Source organism: Hyaena hyaena, unplaced genomic scaffold (assembly GCF_003009895.1).
Source record: "Hyaena hyaena isolate Hyena2069 unplaced genomic scaffold, ASM300989v1 scaffold_27, whole genome shotgun sequence".
Lineage (NCBI taxonomy): Eukaryota > Metazoa > Chordata > Mammalia > Carnivora > Hyaenidae > Hyaena > Hyaena hyaena.
Window position 1 is genome coordinate 3,772,580 of NW_024080659.1, and position 26,173 is coordinate 3,798,752.

The 26,173-nt window shown below is 40.4% G+C and overlaps 1 protein-coding gene across 1 annotated transcript in view; it reads left to right on the plus strand.

Moving 5' to 3' along the window:
- The first annotated feature begins 417 nt into the window (after positions 1-417).
- The window catches only part of TEKT3 (tektin 3), a 37,785-nt gene continuing 12,029 nt past the window's right edge, over positions 418-26,173 (plus strand). The window contains exons 1-6 of the mRNA XM_039227345.1: positions 418-529; positions 9,923-10,530; positions 13,757-13,840; positions 20,721-20,791; positions 23,990-24,133; positions 25,864-26,086. Coding sequence (XP_039083276.1) covers positions 9,952-10,530; positions 13,757-13,840; positions 20,721-20,791; positions 23,990-24,133; positions 25,864-26,086 — 1,101 coding nt within the window. The 5' untranslated portion in view covers positions 418-529; positions 9,923-9,951. The remainder of the gene's footprint in view (positions 530-9,922; positions 10,531-13,756; positions 13,841-20,720; positions 20,792-23,989; positions 24,134-25,863; positions 26,087-26,173) is intronic.

Genomic DNA, 26,173 nt, shown 5'->3' on the forward strand with positions numbered 1-26,173 from the left:
TTTCCTGAGAGAGAGAGAGAGAGGAGAGAGAGAGCCCAAGTCTTTTCCTTAGAGTGAGGAAGGAGGGGAGGAGACAGGTGTGACGGTGGAGTCTTGCCCCGTATCCTGCACGTAAAACGGCCACCAAGCCCTCCGCAGCTGGAGTTCCGACTCAGGTGCCGCAGGAAAGGCGGGGGAATCACCGCAGCCTCTCCCTTGAGTTGCGCTTCACCGGGTCGCCTCCGGGACCCAGCGGGTCTCCCGCGGAGCCGTGGTTACTAGGCGCGAGAGCGTCCATGGCAACCGCCGGCCACAGGGTTTCCCTCGGTTCCTCCCGTGCCCGCCCCTCCTCCTACGGGCCAATCAGCTCCCGGAGATCCGGCAGGGGCGGCCGTTGAGTGGTCCACGGGCGCTGACGTCACAAGTGGGAAAGGCGGGGCTAGGGCCGGACCGGTAGGGGTCCCAGCCCTCCAGGGCGGTAGGTTGGGGGGGGCTGCTACCCTTTCGGCTCAGCGCCCCTTCCCCACCCCTTGCCGCTGCAGGCTGACAGGTAAGTGGCCTCGTAGGCTCCTGCGTGCCACTGGGACGACCCCTCCAGGGTCCCCTTCCCCAGTGAGGCCCCAAAGCCTGACCTCAGAACTGGGGGGAAGGTGGAAACCCTGAAATTCCCCCCCATCTGCACTTCCCTGCTCCCACCCCTCAAAATAGAAACCCTACAAACCCACTGGTACCCACTACCCAAACCCCTACCCCATGCCTTTGTAACTTACATCCCGCTGCTCTGGAAGGATTGAGGAGCTATTTCTGAATACAGAACCAGCCAAGGGGCGTCCAGCACCCCACCCCCCGACCCTGTGCTCCTTGGTGTAATTTCTCAGGGCTCTGCGGTTCCATTGTCGAACTGTGTCCTGCTTCATTAGCCAGGTTTCTAAGTGCCACCGAGGGCCGGGCCCTACAATCACCTGGCTGCGCAAGGAGGGTTCCTGCGGTTCCCATCAAGGCAGGTGTTTTCCCACGGCGCGTGGCCATTTCTGTTTGGCTCTGACCATGAAGCTCTTGTATTTGACTGTTTAGACCAAGCCCTTTATGTTTCCTCCCTGGGTGCTTATAATGGTGCAGATAAGCATTTTAGAAATGGGGAAAATTAGTTGTTTGGTCACTGTGAAAAAGACAAGCGAATTGTTTCACCAATAGGCAAAGTGTTTCGGGGTTTCTGAGAAAATATCTACTGTTTTTCTTTTTCTTTATTTATGCTTAAATATTTATTTTGGGAGAGAGACAGAGAGCGTGGGCAGGGAAGGGGCAGAGAGGGAGGGGGGAGAGAGAATCCCAAGCAGGCTCCATGCTGTCAGCGCAGAGCCACACCTAGGGCTTGACCCCCACCAACCGGGAGACCATGACCTGAGCTGAAAGCAAGAGTCAGACTCTCAACTGACTGAGCCACTCAGGAGACTCAACTGGTTTCTTTTTAAAATGAAATATTTTACGCAGTAAAATGAATGGTTCAAGCATCCATGCACCCATGCCTCACTTCAAGCTAAGCACCTAGAGTCGTGGATGAAGTCTCTTTCCTGTGTACCCCCTGGGGACTCCCATCCCCTCCCTCTCTCCTTTTGGGCCGGTTTCCACAACTCCCAAATTCTGAGGTCAGACATTGGGTCATCACTGGGGAAGGGGACCCTATAGGGCTCATCCCAGCAGGCGTATCTACCAGAATTTAGTGTTTACTTATATTCTGTGTATTTTTATACCTTTACTACTTAGGTATTTGTCCAAAAATGAACATACAGTGTTATTTTTCAAGTTTATATAATGGTGTCATGCTTTACATGCTTTAGGACGTGCATTTTAACTGTCGTGTGACAATGGTTAATGAACTTCCTGTTGATGATGAATGCACACAACTGTTGATGGACTTTTCGACTGTTTGCTTTTAAGAATTGTCAGAAACATATTCCTATACATTCTGATTGTGTACACGTTCAACTTTCTCTAGGTATATATAAAAAAGTTGAGTTGCTGAATCAAAGGGAATGTGCCTTTTCTTTTAAGTTTATTTTTATTTATTTTGAGAGAGAGAGAGAGGGAGTGAGTGGGAGAAGGGCCGAGAGAGAGGGAGACAGAATCCCAAGTAGGCTCCTCACTCTAAGCAAACAGCTGGACGAGGAGCTTGAACTCACCAATCATGAGATCATGACCTGAGCCGAAATCAAGAGTTGGACTCTTAACTGGCTGAGCCACCCAGGCCCCTGGGAAATGTGCTTTTTCAACTTTACTAGATATGTGTCCCATCACTCTCCAGTGTATGTTCATTTATGTTTCCACTCTCAGCGACGAGAGTGCCTTATTAAACATTTTTTTTTTGGAAGAAAGAGAATATTTAGCTTTTCTAGCATTCGTATTTAATATATGCGTAAAGAGAAATTGTTTAATGCTGAAATCTGATACGATTTTTAAAAGTTCTGCTGCTCATTAATGTATTGGAGACAGTGTTTTATTTCTGTTACAATTTGAAACTGTGAGTCATGAGATGGATATGACCAAGGGACTGTATGTGATCATTTCAAGCCTAACTTGGTCACTGACCTGAGGCAGGGTGTGAAGCAAGTCATGGAAACCCTCTCTACTTGTCATATCTTCTGCAGAAAATTATCTACAGGTTTTTGTACCTTAAAATATTTATGATTTTAGGGGTGCCTGGGTGGCTCAGTCAGTTGAGCATCTGACATCGAACTCACAGTTTGTGGGTTCTCTCTCTGCCACTCATCCACTCGCACTCTGTCTCACTCTGTCTCTCAAAAATAAACAAACATAAAAAATTTTTTTTTAATTTATGATTTAAAAATAATTTTTAAAAGTGTTTTATTTATTTCTGAGAGAGAGAGAGACAATGTGAGCAGGGGAGGGACAGAGAGAGAGGGAGATACAGAATCTGAAGCAGGCTCCAGGCTCCCAGCTGTCAGCACAGAGCCCGACGTGGGGCTCGAACCCACGGACTGTGAGATCATGACCTGCGCCGAAGTCGGACGCTTAACCAACTGAGCCACCCAGGTGCCCCAACTGATGATTTTAAAGTCTTGCCTAAATATGCTAATAAAATATGTTTATCCAACTGAAGGTCATCTTTTGGATTGTATGTGGAGCTTTCCAGTACTTAACAATCTTTGTGTGATTAATTATATTTTTAGCATGTTAATATTTATAGAAGACAATTATAACATTTTTCCCCAGTAGGTAAATAACTATTGACTCCACATTAAATATAGTCAAGCACTGTATTTGACTTCATTTATTAAAATGTTTTTTGGTCATGCCTAAAAGTATAATAAAAAACAATTGCATAATTTAGGGTATGAATTTTTCCATAGCTATTTTCAGTCATTTTTCCCAAGAATTTGTTCAGTTTACTTGCAAATATGAGACATTTATAGCATCAGTTAATGATCTTAGTATGTGCTACACGAGCCCTATTCAGATGTGACTGAGTTAGAATTTAGAGATTTAAATGTAAAAGACACATCATCAAAGTAAGCTATAGGCTTTTAAAAAAACTGAGTTATTATTCCCTCCATAAAAGTTTGGTAGAATTCATCAACAAATCCATCTAGGCATGAAGTTTTCTTTGAGGAAAGATTTTAAACCATAGATTGAATTCCTTTCACTACCCTAGGGCTATTCAGGGGATCCATTTCTTCGTTAGTCAGTTTTAGTTATTTGTATCTTTAAAGAATTTTGTCCATATCATCTCTGCTGCCAAATTTCTTGGCACAAAGTTGTTAGTAACGTTGCTTTATTAATGGTCTAATGTTTGCAGGATGTTTGGCAATACCTCTTTTTTATTCTTGACATTAGTAATTTTTCATCTCTTTTTATCTTGATCAGTCTGGTGAGAGGTTTATCAATTTTATTGTTAGAATTTCACTGCTTTTGTTTTTCTGTTTGCCTGGTTTCTATTTCATTGATTTTCCCTTTTTATTATTTCTTTCCTTCTACTTTGGCTTTACTTTGCTTCTATCCGCCCCACCCCACTATTAAGAATAAAGTGGAGAGCACTGATTTTAGCTAATTCTTATTTTCTAGTATCATCACTGAAAGCTATAAACTTCTGTCTAACACTGTTTTAGCCACATCTCACAATTTTGATATGCTGTTTTTAGTCTCATTCAGTTCAAAATATTTTTTAATTTCCCATGTGATTTCTTCATTGACCTACAAGATATTTAGAGGTGTTTTAATTTCCTATTATTTGAGAAATTTCCAAAAATCTTTCTATAGTTGATTTCTAATTTAGTTTGGTATGGTCGGAGAACATCTTCTGTATCATTTCAATATTTTATGTTTATTGAGAACTTGTTTAATGGTTAGTATATGGTCTGCCTTGGTGAATATTCTCCGTGCAGTTGGAAATAGTATGTAATCTGCTGTTTAAAGATATTTTTTCTTTCAGTTTTATTGAGATAAATTGAAATAAATATAGCACTATATAAGTTTAAGGCATATAGCATAATGTCTTAACTTACATGTATTGTGAAATGATCACCACAATGTTTAGTTAATATCTGTCATCTCATATAGATACAAAGAATCTGCTGTTTGGATGGTGTGTTCCAAACATGTAAATTATGTCCAATTAGTTTTACTGTTCAAGTAGCTTATTTATCAACCAATTTTCTATTTTTTCTAACAATTACTGACAGAAGAGTGCTGAAATATCTGACTATAGCTGTGGATCTATTTCTCATTTTAGTTCTGCCAGATTTTGCTTTATGTGTTTAAAATTTTATTGATGGTTACACAGACATTGAAGAACATTTTATCTCCTTGATTAATACTTTTACCCTTGTTTCTCTCTTTATTTGTGATAATATCTATTGTTCTGAAGTCTGGTTGGTTTGTTATTAATATAGGCACTTAAGTATTCTTTTGATTTGTATTTACATGACATCTTTTTCTATTCTTTTATTTTTAACTTATCTGTGTTTTATATTTAAAATGGGTTTTTATATTTATAATTAAGTTTATTTATATTTATATTTTATATTTTAAATGTTTTTTTTTTTTTTTGAGAAGATATGTTCAATATTGCTTGTAAAAACCAGCTTAGGAATCTGTACCTTTTGATTTGATTGTTTAAACCATTTATTATGAATATAATTATCAATGTGATTAGGTTTTTTGTTTACCATCTTGCTATTTGTTTTCTCTTTGTCTTATTTTTGTCTTTTTCTCTTGGATTAATTTCTTTTAACAATTCTTTTAATTGTGTATGCAGTTCTACTGATGATCAATACCCTTGGCTTTTGTTTCTATGAAGAAATTTTATTCCACCTTCGTCTTTGAAGGATGCTTTCACTGGATATACAGTTGTAGGACTACACTTTCTTCCAGCCATTTAAAGATGTTGTTCGAGGGGCGCCTGGGTGGTTCAGTCGATTGAGCGTACTACTTCAGCTCAGGTCATGATCTCACGGTTTGTGGGTTTGAGCCCATGGTTTGTCAGGCTTTGTGCTGACAGCTCAGAGCTTGGAGCCTGCTTCAGATTCTGTATCTCCCTCTCTCTCGGACCCTCCCCTGTTCACACTCTCTCTCAGAAATAAATAAAAAACAATGAAATCTGGCCATGTGTAGCAACATGGATGGACCTTGAGGGTGTTAAGCTGAGCGAAATAAGTCAGGCAGAGAAGGACAAATACCATGTGTTTGCACGTATAGGAGGATTAGGAGGAACTTGACGGAGGAACAAGGGGGAGAAGAAGGGGGGAAATGGTGGGGGAAAGGGAGAGAAGCAAACCATGAGAGACTCTTGAATGCTGACAAAAACTGAGGACTGATGGATGTGGGGGGAGGAGGGATGGGCATGGAGGAGGACACTTGTGGGGATGAGCACTGAGTGTTATGTGGAAACTAATTTGACAATAAACTATTAGGAAAAAAATTAAAAAATAAAAAAAATTTAAAAAAAGAAAGAAATTAAAAGAAAAAAATAAAATATTGAAGATGTCGTTCGATTGTCTTCTGGCTTGCATAGTTTTTGACAAGAATTTTGCAGTAATTTTTACCTTTGTTCCTGTCAATGTAGTGTGTCTTTTTGCTTTAATTCAAGTTTTTCTCTGTATTGCTGATTTTCAGCAATTTGATTATGATGATCTTTGAGGTGATGGTGGTGGTGAGGATGATGATGGTAGTACTGCATGTGCGTGTGTGTGTGTGTGTGTGTGTGTGTGTGTATGTGTGTGTGTAGTGTGTGTTTACCCTCTTGGAATGTTCAGAGCTTCTTGGACCTAGGACTTTATAGTTTTCATCAAATTTGGAAAATATGCAGCCATTATTTCTTCAAATATCTTTTCTCCACCCCCCCCCTTTCTATATCACATTCCCAAGAACATGATTTAGTCTAACACTTGATACCATGCCTATGTTACTGAGGATTTTCTCTCTCTCTCTCTTTTTTTTTTTTGTTAAAAAAAAGTCTGTACTTTGGTTTGATTAGATTTGAAGTCACTAATTAGACTATGTCTAATGTGCTGTTAATCCCATCTAGTGAAATTGTTCAAGTATATACTGTATAAATATATATCTTATGTTTTATTCCTAAAGTTACATTTGGTTCTTTTTTAAATCTTCCACACCTCTCTTCATTATGTTCTTGTTTTTCTTAAATACTTCTATTCTGTTTGTTCTATCACATCTTTCCTGTTGACTGATTTTTTTTCCTCATCATGTGTCATGTTTTTCTGCTACTTGGCATGTCTGGTAATTTTGATCGAATGCTGGACATTGTTATATGTATGAATGTCTTGCTGTCATCAAGCAATTAAATTACTTGCAGATTAATTTGATCTCTTTGAGGCCTCTTTTTAAGCTTTGCTAGAACGAATCTCCAGTACTTTCATTCCAGAGACAGGTCAGCTTCATCTCTAATGTGTGACTCCTCTGGGGTCCCCGTGGAATGCTCCAGGTGATCACCAACAACTCTCCACTCTGACTGATCTGAGGTCAAAATGTCTCTCCACCTTCTGTGAGCTCTAGAAATTGTCCAGATAACAAGCCTGCCATCCTTCTTTGCCAAAATTTGTGGAGTGTCCCTTGATGTATGTGCAGCCTGTTGCTCAGCAAAGACTCAGAGGATCTCTACGTAGACTTAGGGGGCTTGATTTATTCTGGAATCCGGCTTCACAACTTCCAGCTGTCTCAGCTTCTCCAAATTCTGATCTCCTCCTCGACTCACAAATGTTGACAGGCTCTGTTCCGTTTTCATCTGTTTTTCCCGTAATCTGGAAATTGCTTCTGGGCGGAATGCCAGCATAATCAGAAGCCTTGCCTTATTTGTTTCTCTTCTCTTAGGAATCAGAGTCTTGTGCTGCCTATTGTCCAGTGTCTGAAAACAGGTGTTTCATATATTTGGTCTAGTTTTTTGAGATGTAAAAGCCCAAGTCTAGTTTTTATTACTCTATCATGATTGGAGGCAAAAATCTATTTTGAATTTTTAAGTATTTCTTAGGCCATGACACTCTCAGTTTCTTGGACCAATAATGACCCAAAACATAAGATGTTGCCACGCTGTCGTCTTTTAGTCACTCTTTCTGAATGACATGAGATGGCTGACTGGAGCTAGGACTTGTGTAACTGTATAGAACATTGTGTATCATGTAGGATATTGTGTCTCCATGTGAAACTTATTGCCACCCGTGAGGAGCTCTACATCTGTGAACTTTAAACAACTGAGCTTTATGCATCAGAGTCCCGATTTTAAATTACATCCCATCCTTAATTAAAAAATATAACACTGGAAACTTTTGTAAACTATATTGAATTTCTTCATCTGTATGTCTCCTGTGGCTTAGGAAGCTCGCATTTCACAAATCACCATTCAGAGCAGATGACTCATGGTTTAACAAACATGGGTTGAGATGCCTCAGGACTTCAACATAATAGGTGCTGGGCAAATATATGTGGTAATTCTACACTTGGAATTCTTTGGTTGAAGGACCAAGGGAGTTGCTAGCTTTTATTGTCAAGAATTAAGAAAACCCAAGTGAGACTGGTCCGATGCCTGCTTGAAGCTTCTCGCTGAAAGAAGGCTGACAAGATTATTTCTAGATTTGACTGGAGAGGATGTTAGAACTAAAAGTAACCATGGGGACCTTATGGGCTCACGTTGCTTTGAATTTGCTCTTTCGAAAACAGTGTTTAGTTTTCAAATGGAGGTGAAGACATATGATTCACTATTAAGGTTTCTTTTTCACCATCATGCTCCTAGGCTCGGCCAGTACAAGGTGTTTGGGGACTGAAGGAGGGAAGAATTGGGAAAAAGTCAGGAAGCCAGGGTTGTGTGCGCCACCACCACTGGCGGTGGTCAGCTGTTTCATCACGTGTGGAATGAGTGCATTTTGATTTGACCACAGTTCTAGAAATAGATTATTTTGTGATTTGGGGACCTAAGGTCTCAAGACATAGCTCTTTAAATAATCATCGAATATTTTTTTTCCTAAGACAGCTATAGAATTGGATCTGATTTATTTTTCCTTTTCAGTAAATGGGCCCATAGACACTAACCCCCAAGTGGAATGATGTTTATATTCTGAAAAGTATGTAGGGGCGCCTGGGTGACTCAGTTGGTTAAGCATCCGACTTCGGCTCAGGTCATGATCTCATGGTTTGTGGGTTCGAGCCCCACATCAGGTTCTGTGCTGACAGCTCAGAGCCTGGAGCCTGCTTCAGATTCTGTGTCTCCCTCTCTCTCTGCCTCTCCCCCACTCATGCTCTGTCTCTGTCTGTCTCAAAAATAAGTAAACTATAAAAAAATTTTTTTTTTAATCCTGAAAAGTATGTCACTTCCTGGGCTAATCGTGATCAAAAGTTCCAGACAATAGAATACTTTTCAACTGGTAAACAGGAGGAAGTGGATGGATATGTTCTAAGAGGGGGAGAAGTCAGAAGCATGTGTTTTCAAAAATGCATGGTCTAAATGATACGTGAAATGATTAAAATAATTCAGTATTTGTATTTAAAAAGCTCTGTTCATAGGTATATATGGTATACAAGTAGATGCAATTTTAAAGTAGCTTTGAAAACGATATATGTGTTATATACAAATAGGAAAATGTGAAAAGAAACAACTATTAACGCACTATTCAATGCCTACTTGGGGGCATGGATGGATATTTATCTTTTACTTTATATATTCTTCTGTATTACTAGTTTAAAAAGCTAATACTTATTGAACACTTATTTTGTGCCCGGAACTGGGCTAAGCATTCCAGATACTTACCATTGTCTTGCTTAGTCTTCACAATTGCCCCAGAAGATCCATATGGGAGGTGCCTTGAGGTAGCAAATTGCCAGGAAAAGGGAGCTAAGCATTTGCCTCTAGCTGTGTTTGCAAACCAAGCACACCATTCTTACCCAAGCTGTGTGCACATTCAGGATGACTTGGTAGGGGAGAAGGTTGCCAGGCAACTCCTTGCTATCAATACCTCTCCTAACTGTCCAAAGAAGTAAGTGCATTATTATTCCCAATTTAGAGATGAGGAAATTGAGGCACAGAGAGTTTCAGTAACTTGCCCCATGCCTCACTGCTAGTAAATAGCAGAGCCAAGATTTGAATCCCCTTCTGTTAACATGCATACTTCAGGCTCTTAATGTAGACTTCTTACAAGATAAGGATAAATTTAAATCATAATTTAAAAAAAATTCAGAGACTCTGATGGCTAACCTAAAAAATGTGATTTTAGTATATTCTAGAAACAGAGATGGGAAAAAAATCTTTTTGGAGCATATTATCACTGGTAAAGGTAGATATCAAATTAGAACAAACACCTAATATGTTAGGGAGCACTGTTACTAAAACGAAGTCCATTATGGTTTTTAATTTGTAAATTTTCACCAAATATTAATTTATGTGACTGTCTGTTTTTATGTGTCCCCCTCCCCTTTTAAACAGGAGAGATTTACAAATAGTGTTTGAGCATCATGGAGCCTCTAGGTTCTACATTAACGGCAACCTATGCCCACCCTAGACCAGCACCAACCAACTTTCTACCAGCCATCAGTACCCTGGCATCAAGCTATAGGGACCGCTTCCCCCACTACAATTTAACCCATCCCTTGAGCCTTCCTTGGAGACCAAGCACATACTACAAAGTAGCCTCCAACTTGCCAACCTTGGGCCCGTACTGCACCAGAGCTCAGAAGGTGTGCGAGAGTACCATGCTTCCCTTTGTTTCCAACAGAACCACTCTCTTCACAAGGTACACTCCGGATGATTGGTATAGGTCCAATCTAACCAACTATCTCGAGTCCGACACTTCCCGACATAATTCAGAGAGGCTAAGGGTAGATACATCTCGCCTAATTCAAGACAAATATCAACAAACAAGGAAAACTCAGGCAGACTCCACCCAAAATTTGGGAGAGCGAGTCAATGACATAGGATTTTGGAAATCTGAAATCACTCATGAGTTGGATGCAATGATTGGAGAAACAAATGAACTCACTGATGTTAAGAAAAAATTGGAGAGGGCCTTGATGGAGACAGAAGCCCCTCTTCAGGTAAATATAAGACCTTTTGATTAAAAAAAAAAAAAACCTACTATGTATCTGTATGATTGTAACCCAACGGTTGAATTACTCAGGTTATTACCTATTGAATTATGTTTCCCTTTAGCTGTAGAAGGCAACCTCCTGTCTATACATCTGTAATTAATTTCACAATTGGTAAAACCATTACCAATTTTACACATTATACAGAACAACTATTTAAGTAGAAAGAATTCTGAATGTGAAACAAAGGAGGCTAATTAGATACTTTTTGTTTTTAATTTTTGAGAGAGAGAGAGAGTGAATGTTAGTGGGGGAGAGGCAGAGAGAGAAGGAAACAGAGCATCCGAAGCAGGCTCCACACTCTCAGTGGAGAGCCCAACTCAGGGTTTAAACTCATGAACTGTGAGATCGTGACCTGAGCCGAAACCTAGAGTCAGATGCTTAACTGACTGAGCCACCCAAACGCCCTGAGAGACATTTGTAAGATACACAGTTTTTTGTGGTGAGAATGCCATCTTCCCATCTATTAAATAGGCAGCTTGGTCATGGCTGTGCCATTATTTGAGGGAAAAAATACTATTCTTTTAATCTGTCTCATGAAATGCCTCCTGTACATATGTTGATTCCTTTTTAGGGCATAATGAAATGTTCAAGGAGATCATATTAGGAGATAGAATGAGTTTGATTGAATAGAGAAATGGGCCTGAACTCGAGCCAGTTGTGGTGATCACAGAGGCAGCATTTTAGTTTGTTGGTGGCCTCTGGTTACCGCTCACCCCAAATGTGTGATGGAAGGAGGGCCCTCCAAGCTCATTATATCCCCCCACCATTGACAGAGGACATTCTGTATTTGAAGATGTGCAAGGTACAGAAATTATTTCCGGAAGTATATATATATTGAAGCTAACACCAATTTTCTTCATGTTTGTATGACTTCCTTCCCATGTGATAAGCGTTTGCAGGAGATGTTCATTATGACATCCGTGGCAGAAGGGTTTAGAGTATTAAGGAGCTAGAAGTCTAAAGGGTTGAAGAATTTGTTGGAGACCTCTGCACATTGTTACTTCTCATTGTGCACCCCCTTCCCCCCACCAAACACAAGCACACATAAACACACACAACCACCAGAAATTCCAAGAAAGAGTGACAGTACATGAATGATGTCCTTCTAAATTAACTTGTCATGAAATGTTGTTTGAAGATGGGAAGCATTCCACACTTTCTTCATGCTCTGACTCATTTTGAGGACACCTGTCTGTTCTGCACCCCACCGGACCCACCCCACTTCAGAGTATCCTTAAAGCGACAGCCGCTTACGCCCTGAATTTCCAAAGCACATTCAGTTTTGTCCTTTCATGAGTAATCCTTTCAGTGAAATGGGTCTAATTTGAATATTTTTTTCTACAGTTTTTGTCCAGATATTTCTGGGTGCTAGAACATTTACTATCAGCACCGTGTGAGAAGGTCTTGATTAAGATTAGTGTTTGTTGGGTGTCTGACTTAGGCTCAGGTCATGATGTCACAGTTCGTGGGTTCGAGCCTCATGTTGGGCTCTGTGCTGACAGCTCAGAGCCTGGAGCCTGCTTCAGATTCTCTGTCTCCCTCTCTCTCTGCCCCTCCCCTGCTCATGCTCTCTCTCCCTTTCTCAAAAATTAAAAAAAAAAAAAAATTAAAAAAAGATTAGAGTTAGTCACATGAACAGGAACATCTCAGAAGGAAAAATACAGATGATCAACTACTATAAGCCAAAAAGTTAAAATTCAGTAATAAAAATGCAAATTAAGTCAATGAAGTATCCATCTTTGGCCTATCATATCTGCAACAATGAAAACTGATGATGTCTAGAGTTGGCTAAAGTACAGGGGATGGATACCTTTCTATGTTGCTGGTAAGATCAGTAGAATCCTAGTAGAATGTGCGTTAGTAGAAACTTATGAAAAGCAGGTGAGTAATATACATTAGACTACTCAGAGCTCCCCTCAACCCCTTAATCCATCTTCTAGTAAATGTGACTTTTACTATTAAAAAATATGCATTCATTGAAAGAGTTTGTTCAAGGATACTATGTCCAGATTATAGTGTACATACTATAAATTTTATGCTTAAAAAATTAAGATTATACAGTTGTTCTGTATCATGAAATAGTCTTTGGAAAAGAGTATTTTAACATTTACATAATGTTCTTTCATACATAATTTATTGTTAGCAATCCAAGCTGTTTTCCACTAGAGTCATTAACCTACTTTGTCTCAAAGAATATTTTATGACCAGAGCCTACCATTTAATGCCAGTCCTAAAAAGCATACTCTAAAATGGTAAGAAGATTATAACATTTTTTTAAAAAATTAAAAACAACAAAGAAAACAGTGATAGGAATTTGGCTAGATCATTTTCTACTATTCTATTTTTTTCTCTTTAATGGACAAGGCACATTATTTTTATAATTAGGAAAACAATAAATGGAACTTGAGAAATAAGCACGTAGATTTTTGGCTACACAAATATTTTGGCATCTTTAAAGATAATAATTTGTTTCTTCCTCACCCTCAGTAGAAAATATATGGAAATAATACCTTGAAAACTACATTTCAGGTTATCAAACTATTTCCATAGAAGAAATTAAATGCTAAGTAGTTTTCTCAGGTGCTAATCTGTGGGAATCACATAAATGTCATATGCTTTATTTTGTCAATTTTCCAAATTAGGATTTTTTTCATACTAGCGTGAAGAGCTAACTCAACCTTTAAAAAATTTTAATTTTTGTTTTTGAGAGAGACAGAGAGACAGAGTGTGAGTGGGAGAGGGGTAGAGAGAGACACACAGAATCTGAAGCAGGATCCAGGCTCCCAGCTGTCAGCACAGAGCCCAATGCAGGATTCAAACTCACAAACCATGAGATCATGACCTGAGCCGAAGTCGGATGCTTTACCAACTGAGCCACCCAAGCACCCCTGTTATTTCTTAATTTATTTAAAATCCTTGTTTATTTTTGAGAGAGAGAAAGTGTGAGTGGACGAAGGGTAGAGAGAGAGGGAGGCTAACTCTACCTTATAAGCAGCAGTAGGGATTTTCTTAGTTGTCACGGTGGGTCTCATATTAGATTTTCAAGAAAATGCCTTAAAAAATTGGTATTGGGAGCATCCATTGACTTGTTTTAGAAACAAGTCCTTTGAGCCACTGGTCACTGAGTTTAGTTAGTTTGGATTAATGCTTTCCATTCTTTGTGTATCTGTAGGTAGCCCGAGAGTGTCTATTTCATCGAGAGAAGAGAATGGGAATCGATCTAGTTCATGACGATGTGGAAGCCCAACTACTGTCGGTAAATATGGGGGAAGTGCGTCAGTAATGAGAAATATAGTTACAAACGTGTGTTTAATGTATAGAGACAAATAAAAAATTATGTTACAGGAAGTCATTTGTAAGTAAGCAGTTATAGTATCAAATGTTTATAGCATTTACAGAAGACATCTTTTTTTTTTAGTTATACAAGTAATAGATGTTCACTGAGAGAATTTGAAAGATACAAAATAAGATAAAGAAGGATAAAATTCATCTGAAGTTCAGCTGGACAGAAATCACCTTTAATTTTGGAAAATTTCAGTTTATCCAGAGAATTTCAGAGAATTTCTTTTTGTTAGTCGTACTTAGATACTACCCAACTTAATGACACACAAACAGGTCTTCAAGATTACAATTATACCGGATACACAATTTGAATTGTGGTGTTTTTTTCCCCCCTGGATAAATGCTCAATGACGTTTATTCTTAAATATGGTTGTATAGAAGTCACCACCATTGTTTTTAAAGACTTATTTTTTTAGAGCAGTTTGAGGTTCACAGGAAAATTGAGGGTAAGGCATAGAGATTTCCCAATTAACTCCTGTCCTTATATGGGCATAGCCCCCCCCACATTACCAACGTCCCCCACCAGAGTGGTACATTTGTGATGATTGACAAACCTACCCTCATCCATCATTATCGTCCAAAGTCCAGTTTAACCCTTTGGGTTCACTCTTGTGGTGTAGATTCTGCAGGGTTGGACAAACCACCATTGTTGTATATGATATTTTCACTTCCCTAAGAATCCTGTGTGCTCTTGCCTATCCATCCTTCCCTTCTGAAAGTGGTTTATTTATTTAAGAATTGTATTGGGGTCATTTTCCCATAGCATTAGATATCCATGAAGGCGTGATTTTAATGGTTGCATTGTGTTCCACAATGTCAAGGTGCTGTCACTAAAGAAAAAAAATCAATCCTCTCTTTCTGAATAGTTGTCTCCCTTTCTCACCCCCCAGTTTTTTGCTATTTTAATAACTGCAGTGTACAAAAATATTATTATTGATAACTGTGTGTATTTCTGATTATTTCCTTAGAACACATTTCAGAAAATGTAATCGATGTGTTAAAAGGCATATGCATTTTGGGAAGTTTTTGATATACAGCCAAATTGCCATCTAGAAGCTGATGTGTGTGTGTGTGTGTGTGTGTGTGTGTACTACTATCCTGATTCTTCTGTTAGACTCTCTTCCAAACCTTCCACCAATTAAATGTGATTTAGTTCTGAGTTCTCCAGCCTTCTCTTCCCAGATTTACCCCCAGATCTCCATCATTCTCCAGCTTTCACTTCCCAGATTTACCCCCAGCTCTCCATCGTTCCTTAAGATGTCAGCCACGATATGCCTTGAGCCCTTCCTAATCTCTTTCTCGGGCCATATTCTCCATTATGCCTTAGTTCTATGTCCCTAAGTCCCTGCCAAATGTATTTCTGTTGGGGTTATAACCCTGCCACCCCTGCCCCACCTCCGTTTTGGTTCATATTTATGAAGCCTAAAAGTATACTTTTCTTCTACCCTGATGCCTCCAGCCTCCCCCTTCCTAGTTTTGGTACCACAGTTCTCCGGACACTTGTGACATCGCTTGCTGACCATCTTCACCCTTTGTAATCAGTTTCTAGTTCCTGTAAATTATTCCTCTGATTTGCTTCTCACCCCTCTCCTTTCCATTCCGTTCTCCCTACTGTTCCTGTTTCCCAGCTGGTTGATGTGACATCCCCAAATATCTTCCCTCCGCCTGGATCCGTACTACCCATGATCACCAGAGGTTCCGTCCACTAAAATCTCTTCCCTGACTCCCTAATTTCTAGGACCTACCATTGTCTGGCTCCTACTCATTCTCAGTCTCACTTCCTACTCTGACTTGCTGAATTTCTGCTGCAGGAAATCAATTCACTATCCCTGAACCAGCCTGGCTGGGTCCCACCTGTTTGCTTTTCCATGACTGGTCCTTGGTGAAAGATGAATCCTTGGTAAGAAAGTCAAGAGGACTAGCTTACAGCCTGGTCATCAGTAATTTTATCCTCACAAGTAATCAGGGTCCCTTTTAACATTGCATTAAATTATTTGTAGTGATCTCTTGTCAGGAAAGATAGTAAGCAGGAGACTTTTCCTTGCTCTTTGCTTTTCTCTACTGTCTGATTCTCCGAAAGAAATATGAGCGGAAATAATAAACTCAGGAAAATTTGGCCACTACAGAGAGGCTGTGCAAACTACTTTGTGAAAGCCACAGACCCCTATTGCTGTACATGAATGATCAGGAACAGAATATCCTGAATGAAGTAGCTTTACACTGATGGGTCCGTGCTGTTCCTTCCTTCCCTGACGCGGACGAATCTCCCACCTTGAAAGAATTTGTCACTTACTTTGTCATTCGAAAGGTGGGGAAGACCTTACCAGAAAATATCCCTTGGCCTCTTGTTCTCATTGATCCTAAGATGTTCTGTATGAAGCAAATCATATGTCAGTTCTAACAGCTCATCAGAATGTCTCTTGTATTTACAAGACTTTTCGTTGACTTTACTACCTTTAGTGTGTTATTCGAGCTCTCAAACCTGGCTACACCTTAGAATCACTGACAGAGAAGTAAAAAACATCTCAAACCTGGCTGACACCCAGAAGTTCTAATTTAAATCTGGAGTGGGGACTAGGCATTGGTATTAAAAATACAATGAGCAGTCAGAGTTAAGAACCGCCACTTGAAAACTACAAAAATATTGTCGATAGGAATTAATGACAATCTAAATAAGTGGACATGCCATGTGTATGTATTGGAAGATTTACATAGCGTGAACCATAAATTCATCAGAATGCTTATGAAAACCCCAGCTGACTTCTTTGTGAAAATTGACAAGCTGATCCTGAAATTCACATGGTCATTCAAGGGATTCAGAATAGCCAAAAGAATATTGAAAAAGAAGGAAGTCAGAGGACCCACACTTCTTGATTTAAAAACTTACTACAAAGGTATAGTACATGAGACAGGGTAGAATTGGCAGTAAAGATAGACAATAGATCAATAGAAGGGAATTTGAGAATCCAGAAGCAAACGCTCACTCTGACAGTCAATTCATCTGAGGCGGTGCTGAGACAGCTCAATGGGAAAGGAATACTCTCATCAACAAATGGTGCTTGGACAGTTGGATATCAGCCTGTGTGAGACTGAAGTTGGACTCCTACATCACACTGTATATAAAAAATGGAATGAAAGCTGATCAAAGGCTTAAATGTAAGCCTGCAAAGCTTACTGCAAAGTTCTTAGAAGAAAACATAGGCATAAATATTTGTGACACTGGAGTAGGCCATCATTTCTTAAATCTGACACCCAAAGCACAAAACACACACAACATAAGAAAAAAATAGATCAATTGAGCATCATCAAAATGAAAAGCTTTGATGTCTTAAAGAACTTCATTAACAAAGTGAAAAGACAATCCACAGAATGGAAGAAAGTCTTCTCGAATCATCTAACTGATAAGGGACTTGTATCTCTAATATATAAAGATTTCTTAACAGTAAAGCTAAAAAAAACCCCAAATAGCCCAACCCAAAATGGGCAAAGGATCTGAACAGAGAGTTCTCCAAAGTGAATATAGACGTGGCCAACAAGCATAGGAAAAAAATGCTCATCATTACTTTGTTGGGGAAATGCAAATAAAACCATACTGAACGACCACTTCACACCCCCGAGGATGGCTATACTCAGAAACACAGATAATAGCAAGTTTGGCAAGAATGTGGGGAAATTAGAACCCTCATACGCTGCTGGTGGGGATGTAAAATGATACACCTGCTTTGGAAAAAGGTTAAACATAGAGTTAGTTAGCAATTCCCTTCCTATGTATCTGCTCAAGAGGAAAAAAAAAATACTTGTCTACACAAGTACTTGTATGTGAATGTTCATAGCAGCATTATTCATAACAGCCATTTAGAGACTATACAAATGTCCGTCAGCTGATGAATGATACATAAACTGTGGTAGAATCAAACCCTAGAATGTCATTTATCCATAGAAAGTGCTGCACCATTCTACTACATGGATGATCCTTGAAAATTTATGCTAAGTGAAAGATGTCAGTCACAAAGGACCACGTATTGCAGGATCCCATTTCTATAAAATGTCCAGATCAGGGAAATCTGTAGAGGCTGAGGGTAGATTAGTGGTGGCCTAGAAGAAAGAAGCTCAGGAATTGGAAACCAGGGGTAACAGTGAAGGGGGTGTGTTTTTTCTTTAGCGGGTAATGAAAATGTTCTTCAGTTAGTTACCTAATTCTTAATATACTAAAAACCACTACACTGTACAAATACATGAGTTCCATTGTATATAAGTTCTATCTCAACAGATCTGTTTTTAATTTTTATTTATTTATTTTAAAAAATTTTTATGTTTTATTTATTTCTGAGAGAGACACAGAGACACAGAAAGAGAGACAGAGAGAGAGAGAGAGAGACAGCATGAGCAGGGGAGGGTCAGAGAGAAAGGGAGACACAGAATCTGAAACTGCCTCCAGGCTCCGAGCTAGCTGTCAGCACAGAGCCCGACGCAGGGCTCGAACCCACGAACCATGAGATCATGACCTGAGCCGAAGTCGGACATTCAATCGACTGAGCCACCCAGGCGCCCCGATAGATCTGTTTTTTAAACAACAACAACCACTGCTTTAGAGGTTTAACCAACATTAAACTCTATACCAATATTTAGACTAGTAGTAGATGCTGCTTTACATCCAGATAACTAAATCTACAGTTAAATTAATGGCTCATCAACTGCAGGGTACTTTGGTCATTGCCAATTAATTTAAGTAATGAGTGCATCCATTTCTTACTGTAAGTAGTAATATCGACATATCTTTTTACCAGCATGAGTCTAACTTTTTAGAATAACTAAATAAACATCAGCAAAGACAAGAAGTAGTCTTCAAAGACCTGCTCTTTAAGAAGGTGGGTGCCTTGAAATATTTTGTCATGAATTCTGTTGACTCTTATTCACATTCAATCAGTGATACCCATCAAATTCTCACAGAATGGCTTCTCTTGGGGAATTGATCAGGGTACTGTCTTTTTTGGTCCTCCCATACCAGGCTAACTCCTTGAACTTTTTAAAGCCAAATGAACCTTTGAGTACATATTAATAGATAAATTAACACTGGGGACCGTTCCAAAGGTCTCTGGTTTTAGGCATTCCCTATTTCCCTGAAGCCTTCTCCCCCCAGGCCATCTGACACTCGCCCTATAACATTATTTAAATTCAAATATAGACATTATTGCTGAAGAATTTTTTTATAGCAAGAATTTCATTAAATGTAATGTAATGTTTCCAGCTCAGGTCATGATCCTAGGGTCATAGGATCAAGACCCATGCTGAATGTGGAGCCTGCTTAAGATTCTCTCTCTCTCTCTCTCTCTCTCTTTCTCCTTCTGCCTCTCTCCTCTGTTCATGTGCTCTCTTCTCTAAGGAAAAAAAATGGGAACCTGGGTGGCTCGGTTGGTTGAGCGTCCCACTTTGAGCTCGGTCATGATCTTACGGTTCATGGGTTCAAGCCCCGCGGTAGGGTCTGTGCTGACAGCTCAGAGCCTGGAGCCTGATTTGGATTCTGTGTCTCCCTCTCTCTCTCTGACCCTCCCCCACTTGTGTTCTGTTTCTCTCTCTCTCTGTCAAAAATAAACATTAAAAAAAAAAGAAAAAAGAATAAGAAGACTATATAGTTGAGTAGTTACTGATATCGGAGTGAAGAAGGCCTTTATAGTCAAATTAATGAAGGCAGAGGCCAAAAGGGGATATTTAACAGATTGGACATCATAGAAATCATGAACGTCTCCATATCAAAACCACTATGCAAAAATATAAAGGCACAGGACAGACTGGTTAAAAATACACATATATTTTAATACTCTATATTTATGTATATAGTGATGACCTCACAGTTTCTCCAAAGGGCAATTTGGCTGTATTTGTCAAAACCTCGATGAAAGACATACCCTTTGGTGGTTTCTAAATATTTAGGGAGGTGGTTCATCACAATATTCTTTAATGTCATGGGGAAATGTTCAAGGTTCAAATGAAAAGTGTGATCACTCTGTGCTTGAAGTGGCAGCAACATTGACCGTGTGCACTTTTGAAATGTCCTCTTGGTGCTAATTTGGGTTTCTGGATTTTCTTACGTGAATACGGTCTTCAGAGAGAAGCGAGAAATGTTTATTTAACACGTCTGCGATACTACACACGCTATGGGATAGTGTGTATATCCTGGTGGTATCAGAATGCCATGTGTGTGGCCCAGGAGAGAGGCTACAAAAGTGTGTATATGAGTATGAGAGCGGAGCTGCAGGCAGGACAGAGGGAGGGCTGGCCTCCTGGTGTGGAAGTCAAGTTTCCATTTGGACCCAAGAGCTGGGTCTCTTGGGGGTTCAGTGCCCTGTTAGAGGGAAGCCCTTTGTTGGCTGCCTCTTTCCCTCCCCAGTTTACTTATTATTGTCTTGGAAGAATAGTTATCATAAAGGAAGCCTGCATTAGATTCAACCTGCATTAAATTCCCCAGAATTTATGTATTTGCTTACTGTTTGATTGTTTTCATTAAGGACCAGTGATAAAAATAAAGAGAAATCCTACAGTTTTAGCCCTGTCCCAACTTGTTCCTTAATATAATTTTCCTATAGCCCCAGAAAGGGGAAACTCTCATTCTAATGTTTAGATTGCAGTATCGGGAGAGGATATGGGTAAATAAGTGAAGGTAAAAACTGTTCTCTTGTTTGATTTGACAATTTTTTTCCAGGAACCAAGCTTCCCTCTATTGATGTTTTGTTACGTTGTTGGATGCTATACCCGATGATGAAACCATTAATGTGTTTTTCTTTTCAATCGAGTAGGAGGTTGATGTTATTCTGTGTTGTCAAGAAAGGATGAAGATGCATTTGGACAAGGCCATTGCCCAACTTGCGTAAGAGTTGTAACTCCATATACAACGTAAAATCATGTCTCTGAACTGTGCTATTTGGCCTCTCAACCAAATTTCTCTTAGCTTCTTATATAAGGATTTGTTATAGACGGATATACATATACACTCACGTACATACACACACGTGCACATATCCATTTTTATTTGGAGGTTGACATGAGTACTTGGAGTGCTTGCTTTCTTTATTTTTTTTTTAAATGTTTATTTTTGAGAGAGAGAGAGGGAACATGTGCAAAAGCGGGAGAGGGGCTTCAGACTCTTAGTTGTCAGTGCAGGGCCCTCCTCAAGGCTTGACCTCACAAACTGGGAGATAGTGACCTAAGCCAGAGTCAGACTCTTACCCGACTGAGCCACCCAGGAGCTCTGGAGTGCTTGCTTTAAGTTTATACTTAAGCAAATCATTTTAAGATGCTAAAGAAAAGGATTTCTGCTCTAATTTGGAGAATTGGCTAAGGTCTCTTTCAACTCCAAAGACTTTCTTTCTTTGATGAGAGAGTGACTTGTATACATTCAGCCCAACCATTGGAAAAGAAATGAATTGTGGCTCCCTTTTATGGTTATTTCCATAACTCCTTAAAGTCTCAGATTTCCCTGATTTCCCAGGGACCCCGGCACATGCTCCCCAGTCCTCTGGTTGTGTCATTGTAGCTTTGACCACTTCCCGTTGCATTGCAAACATTCGCCCATCCTACACTCTACCAGGGTACAAATCCCTTTTTTCTTGGCAATAGCAGAAAGGAGGTATTTAATATTTATGGTGGGGATTAGGGCAAGGGAGAATAATAATCCAAGGAAGGTCTTAAGCAATGATAATAGCTTTCAGCATAGAAAACACATTGGTTGAGCCTCTTTCCTAACATGTACAGAAACATTAATGTTCCTCTGGTTATGGTCACAGAAAGCAGCATCGAATATGTCACCCAAAGGAGAGGCTGCTTCTGCTTATATTAATGTTGTCAAGGATAACGTGGGCTACCCCACAGGAATAAGTGTCATAGAGGTGTGAATAGTGTCTGTTGTGTTTGCTCACTGTGTCCATCAGGATTGATCCTCTGAGGGTCGGTGAGGTTTAGACGGCGGGGATCTCTCTCTCTCGCCGTGACTGGAAGGGCTCTTCAGTCCAAAAATATTGAGGAGAGATAGAAGATGGGTTAAGGATGACTGACTGTATGCAGTTTTCCTGAGCTATTAATGCAAGCAAGTCCGTTCTGATATTACTTCGTGGTTTCTGTTCCCTAGGAATCACAGAACCACAGTTAACAGGGTTCACAGAATTGCGCCTGTTCTGTTTTCTTCAGGCCCAGTCCCCAATCCCATTTTCTTTATAACCTAAAATCTTGCAGCTCATTTTCTGTGAGCTTCAAGCTCCTTGCCCAGATTGTTCTGCTGCGGAATGACCACATCTTCATATCAGTCTCATTTATAAATTGTCTCGTACCCAGCCCTTTTTGGGCCTTTGCAGAAAGTTCAGTCTCCATGCAGGCCCTTGTTTGGAGCCTTTGTTAGTGATGCTTTAAAGACCTTGGCTTTCATTTCATAGACAGTGGGCAACATGCCTACCTCATTTCCTGGAATGGTTTCTCCAGGATTTGTGGGATTGCTTACATGGTCTTTGGGCTTCATCCAGGGAAGGAGATGGGAGAAGAGTTTTGTAACTCTTATTTGCTTTGGAGCACACAACAGAGGCCTTAGCTTGGATCTCAGTTGAAAATGGAATGTCATTAGGCACCAATATGGCCACCAAGATTTTTCCCATTTTGGGGTTATCAGATAGGTTGATGGGGTGCTGCCTCCAACACCTTCCTAAGGAGGTTCTGAGCTCAGATCAGAGGAAGTCCAGGGCACGTCAGCCTAAGAGAGGAAGGCTATGGGGCATCTTGGTCCCAGACCACAAATGAGAAAGGCCTTAATCCTAAGAGTTTCAACACAATAACCTGAGGCAGGAGACTGGACACAGAAATAGCAAGGGGAGGCAACTTTCTCATCTTTCATCTTTGGCATGTGTTTTAGAGTTCCCAAAATTGTATTAGGATTCACAAAATGCAGACTGCTGGCACGTTGCTACCCTCATTTCCATTTTAAAGAAAAAGAATCCACTCTGATAGGTCAAGTGTCTTACCTAACGTTATAAGCAGCTGGAATTAGTCTATCCTATTCAACACTGGCTCTACCAAATGGTGCCTGTATTCCAAGCCCATTCCGTGTGCCGGGAATACCAAAATGATGAAGACCGTCTAGTTGTCCTGTGTTTTCAAATACTATCTAGATGCTAGTGATCCCCCAATTTTTATTTCCATTCCAGACCTCTCTCCCAAACTCCAGCAAGCTCTTTGGTAACTACACTTGGATGTTTCATGGACATTCAAAGTCAGTGTTTTGGTTGAATGTCCATCTTCTCCCCAGCCTACTCGCCCATAGCTTCACCCATCTCTGTTGATGGAATTCCATTATTCCAATCACTGACTCCATCTCTTTGATCTCCACTGATGTTTAATCTCCTGAGAGTCTCTTGGCTCTTTCTTGAAAACACTCAGAATCTGAACACTTGTGACCTCCTTTACCGCTACCCTGTTGGTCAAAGCCACTACTATCTCTTGCCTGGGTAACTAACTGTACACATCTGCTCATGGGTCTACTCTGTCACCTGCTGTCTGTTCTCAACCCAGCACCAAATGATTTTTTAAAATTGTAAGTCAGCGGTCTCTCCCTTCACTTGGAGGAAAACTTGACTCCTTCCAACATCCAGTGAGGTCTTGCATGAGTGGCACTCAAAGGATGGAGGGATTGGGACATAGAAGAAGGAAAAGAAGAAGGAAAGAGAGGCATAGGTGTGGACAGATTACTTTAAACCAGCATCCTTCCTGGAACAGTGTCTATCTTAGGAAGATGGGCCCCAGCTTCGGGGCTTCAGATACCCACCTTCTGTTTATCTACACCTCTTCTCTCCCAAGCCACACCACACACCACGGGAGGGGCAGTGTGGCAGGGTTCGAATTACTCACATGTATGGACATCTCCAGGGAGGGCTCCTTTTAACTGGGAAGCTGGACATGGTTTCAGGAGGAGAGACCCAGACAGCAGTGGTGGGTGGGTGGGTCCCAGCACCGAAGGCCAGTTACCCTTCCTCGTATCAAATCATTGCCTGAACCTGAAGCTCCGACTCCCCACTCTATGTTACAGAGCTAATAGAGCCTCCCAGCACGAGCTGGAGAAGGACCTGAGTGACAAACAGGCAGCTTACCGCATCGACGATAAATGCCACCATCTGCGAAACACATCGGATGGCGTCAGCTACTTTCGCGGAGTGGAGAGGGTTGATGCGACGTAAGTTGGGCACGAAGCACTTCTAGGATTTTGATGTCATTTAATTCATTTTCTCTCCCTTCAACATGATGCAGCTTACAGGTTAGAAGTGGAAAACATGGGAAGATAAAAGACAACCCTGCTTTGGATGGGTCTTCAGTAAGCACACATGTTCTTCAGTCAGGCCTTGATGCTTGAGTCCTGTTATTTTGTAAAAGAAAATTTGTTGTTTATACTTATGTGGTGAGCATTGAGTAATGTATAGAATCATTAATCACTGTGTTGTATACCTGAAACTATTAGGACATTGTAATCCACTGTACTTCAATAATACATATTTTGAGGGGCGCCTGGGTGGCTTAGTCGGTTAAGCGTCCGACTTTCACTTAGGTCATGATCTCGCGGTTCGCGGGTTCGAGCCCCACGTCGGGCTCTGTGCTGACTGCCAGCTCAGAGCCTGGAGCCTGTTTCAGTCTGTGACTCCCTCTCTCTCTGACCCTCCCCCTGCTCACGCTGTCTCTCTCTCTCTCCTAGAAATAAATAAAACATTTAAAAAAATAATAAAATACATATTTTGAAAAGCTCAAAAAAAAAGAATTTTTGTTAATATTTCTAAGTATGAAAATAACAGCTACTTGAAGCAGAAATTGTGGGAGAAAACAGCTTCTCGTTTTATCATCACTGCTGTTGCTTAAAAAAGTTTTTTTTTTTTTTTAATGTTTATTTACTCTGAGAGACAGAGAGAGTTTGAGTCGGGGAAGGGTAGAGAGAGAGGGAGACACAGAATCAGAAGCAACACAGTATCTGTGCTGACAGCTCAGAGCCTGACATGGGGCTCAAACTCATGAACTGTGAGATCATGACCTGAGCCAAAGTTGGACTTACCTGACTGAGCCACCCAGGTGCCCCATCCATCACTGCCTGTTGCCTTAAATGTTGAACATTAAACTTGCTCCATCAATGGTTTTCTTGCCAGGCCCCTGAATAGTCTTCGGTTCATGGTCTTTTCCCAATCATTCCTTTTTTTAAAAAAAAAAAACAACAACTTGATTGAGGTGAAATTCACCTACACTGAAATGTGTTTGGTGTACATTTTGGTGAGTTTTGACAAATTTCTATGCCTATGTCACCATGACTACGGTTGAAATAAAGCATATTTTCCTTGCCTTAGGGCACCTGGGTGACTCAGTTGGGTAAGCATCTGACCCTTGATTTCGGCTCTGATCTCACAGTTCATAAGTTTGAGCCCACATCGGGGATTCTTCCTTGGGATTCTCTGTCTGTCCCTCTCTCTCTGCCCCTCCCCCCCAAAATGAATAAATAAATATTAAAAATTTTTACCATTCTCTTCACTCTTTGCTATTCCAATAAAGGGTTATTAGCATGTTACTGTTTTGGTAAGTACCTCTTTGATTACTCCTGAGGTTGGATGTTTTTTCATACGTTTACTGGGCCAGTGAGACACATTTCTTATGAGCCAACATGCCCATACCTTCATTAAGCCCCGAGGCCCCCGGTTGACAGAGGACTTAGTGTATGTTTTGAATTTACAGAAACGAAGCAGGGAAATAAGGAACAATTAAGAAAAGTTTTAAATAAGCTTTGTTCTGATGTATATATTTTATGCAATAAAACCCGGATTTATTGCTCTCAGGTTCGCTCTTTCACAAAACTGAATGATTTCCTACAGACCATCTCGACTATTTCGTTGTAGTCACCCATGTATGGTTCTACTTTTTCTTTCCCCTCAGGGTCTCAGTGCCTGAGTCCTGGGCTAAATTTACAGATGATAATGTTCTCCGATCCCAGAGTGAACGAGCGGTCTCTTCCAAGCTAAGGGACGACATTCAAAACCTCTTGGTTGTGACTGCCAACGAGATGTGGAATCAATTCAACAAAGTGAATTTGTCTTTCACCAATAGTATTGCTGAGACTGCAGATGCTAAAAATAAGATTCAGATTCACTTAGCGAAGGTAAATCAAGCACCCGTGGTACCCGCTGGCTGACCCGTATAGATCGAGCAGGGGGCCCTGAGATCACAAATCTCTCACCACTGCTGC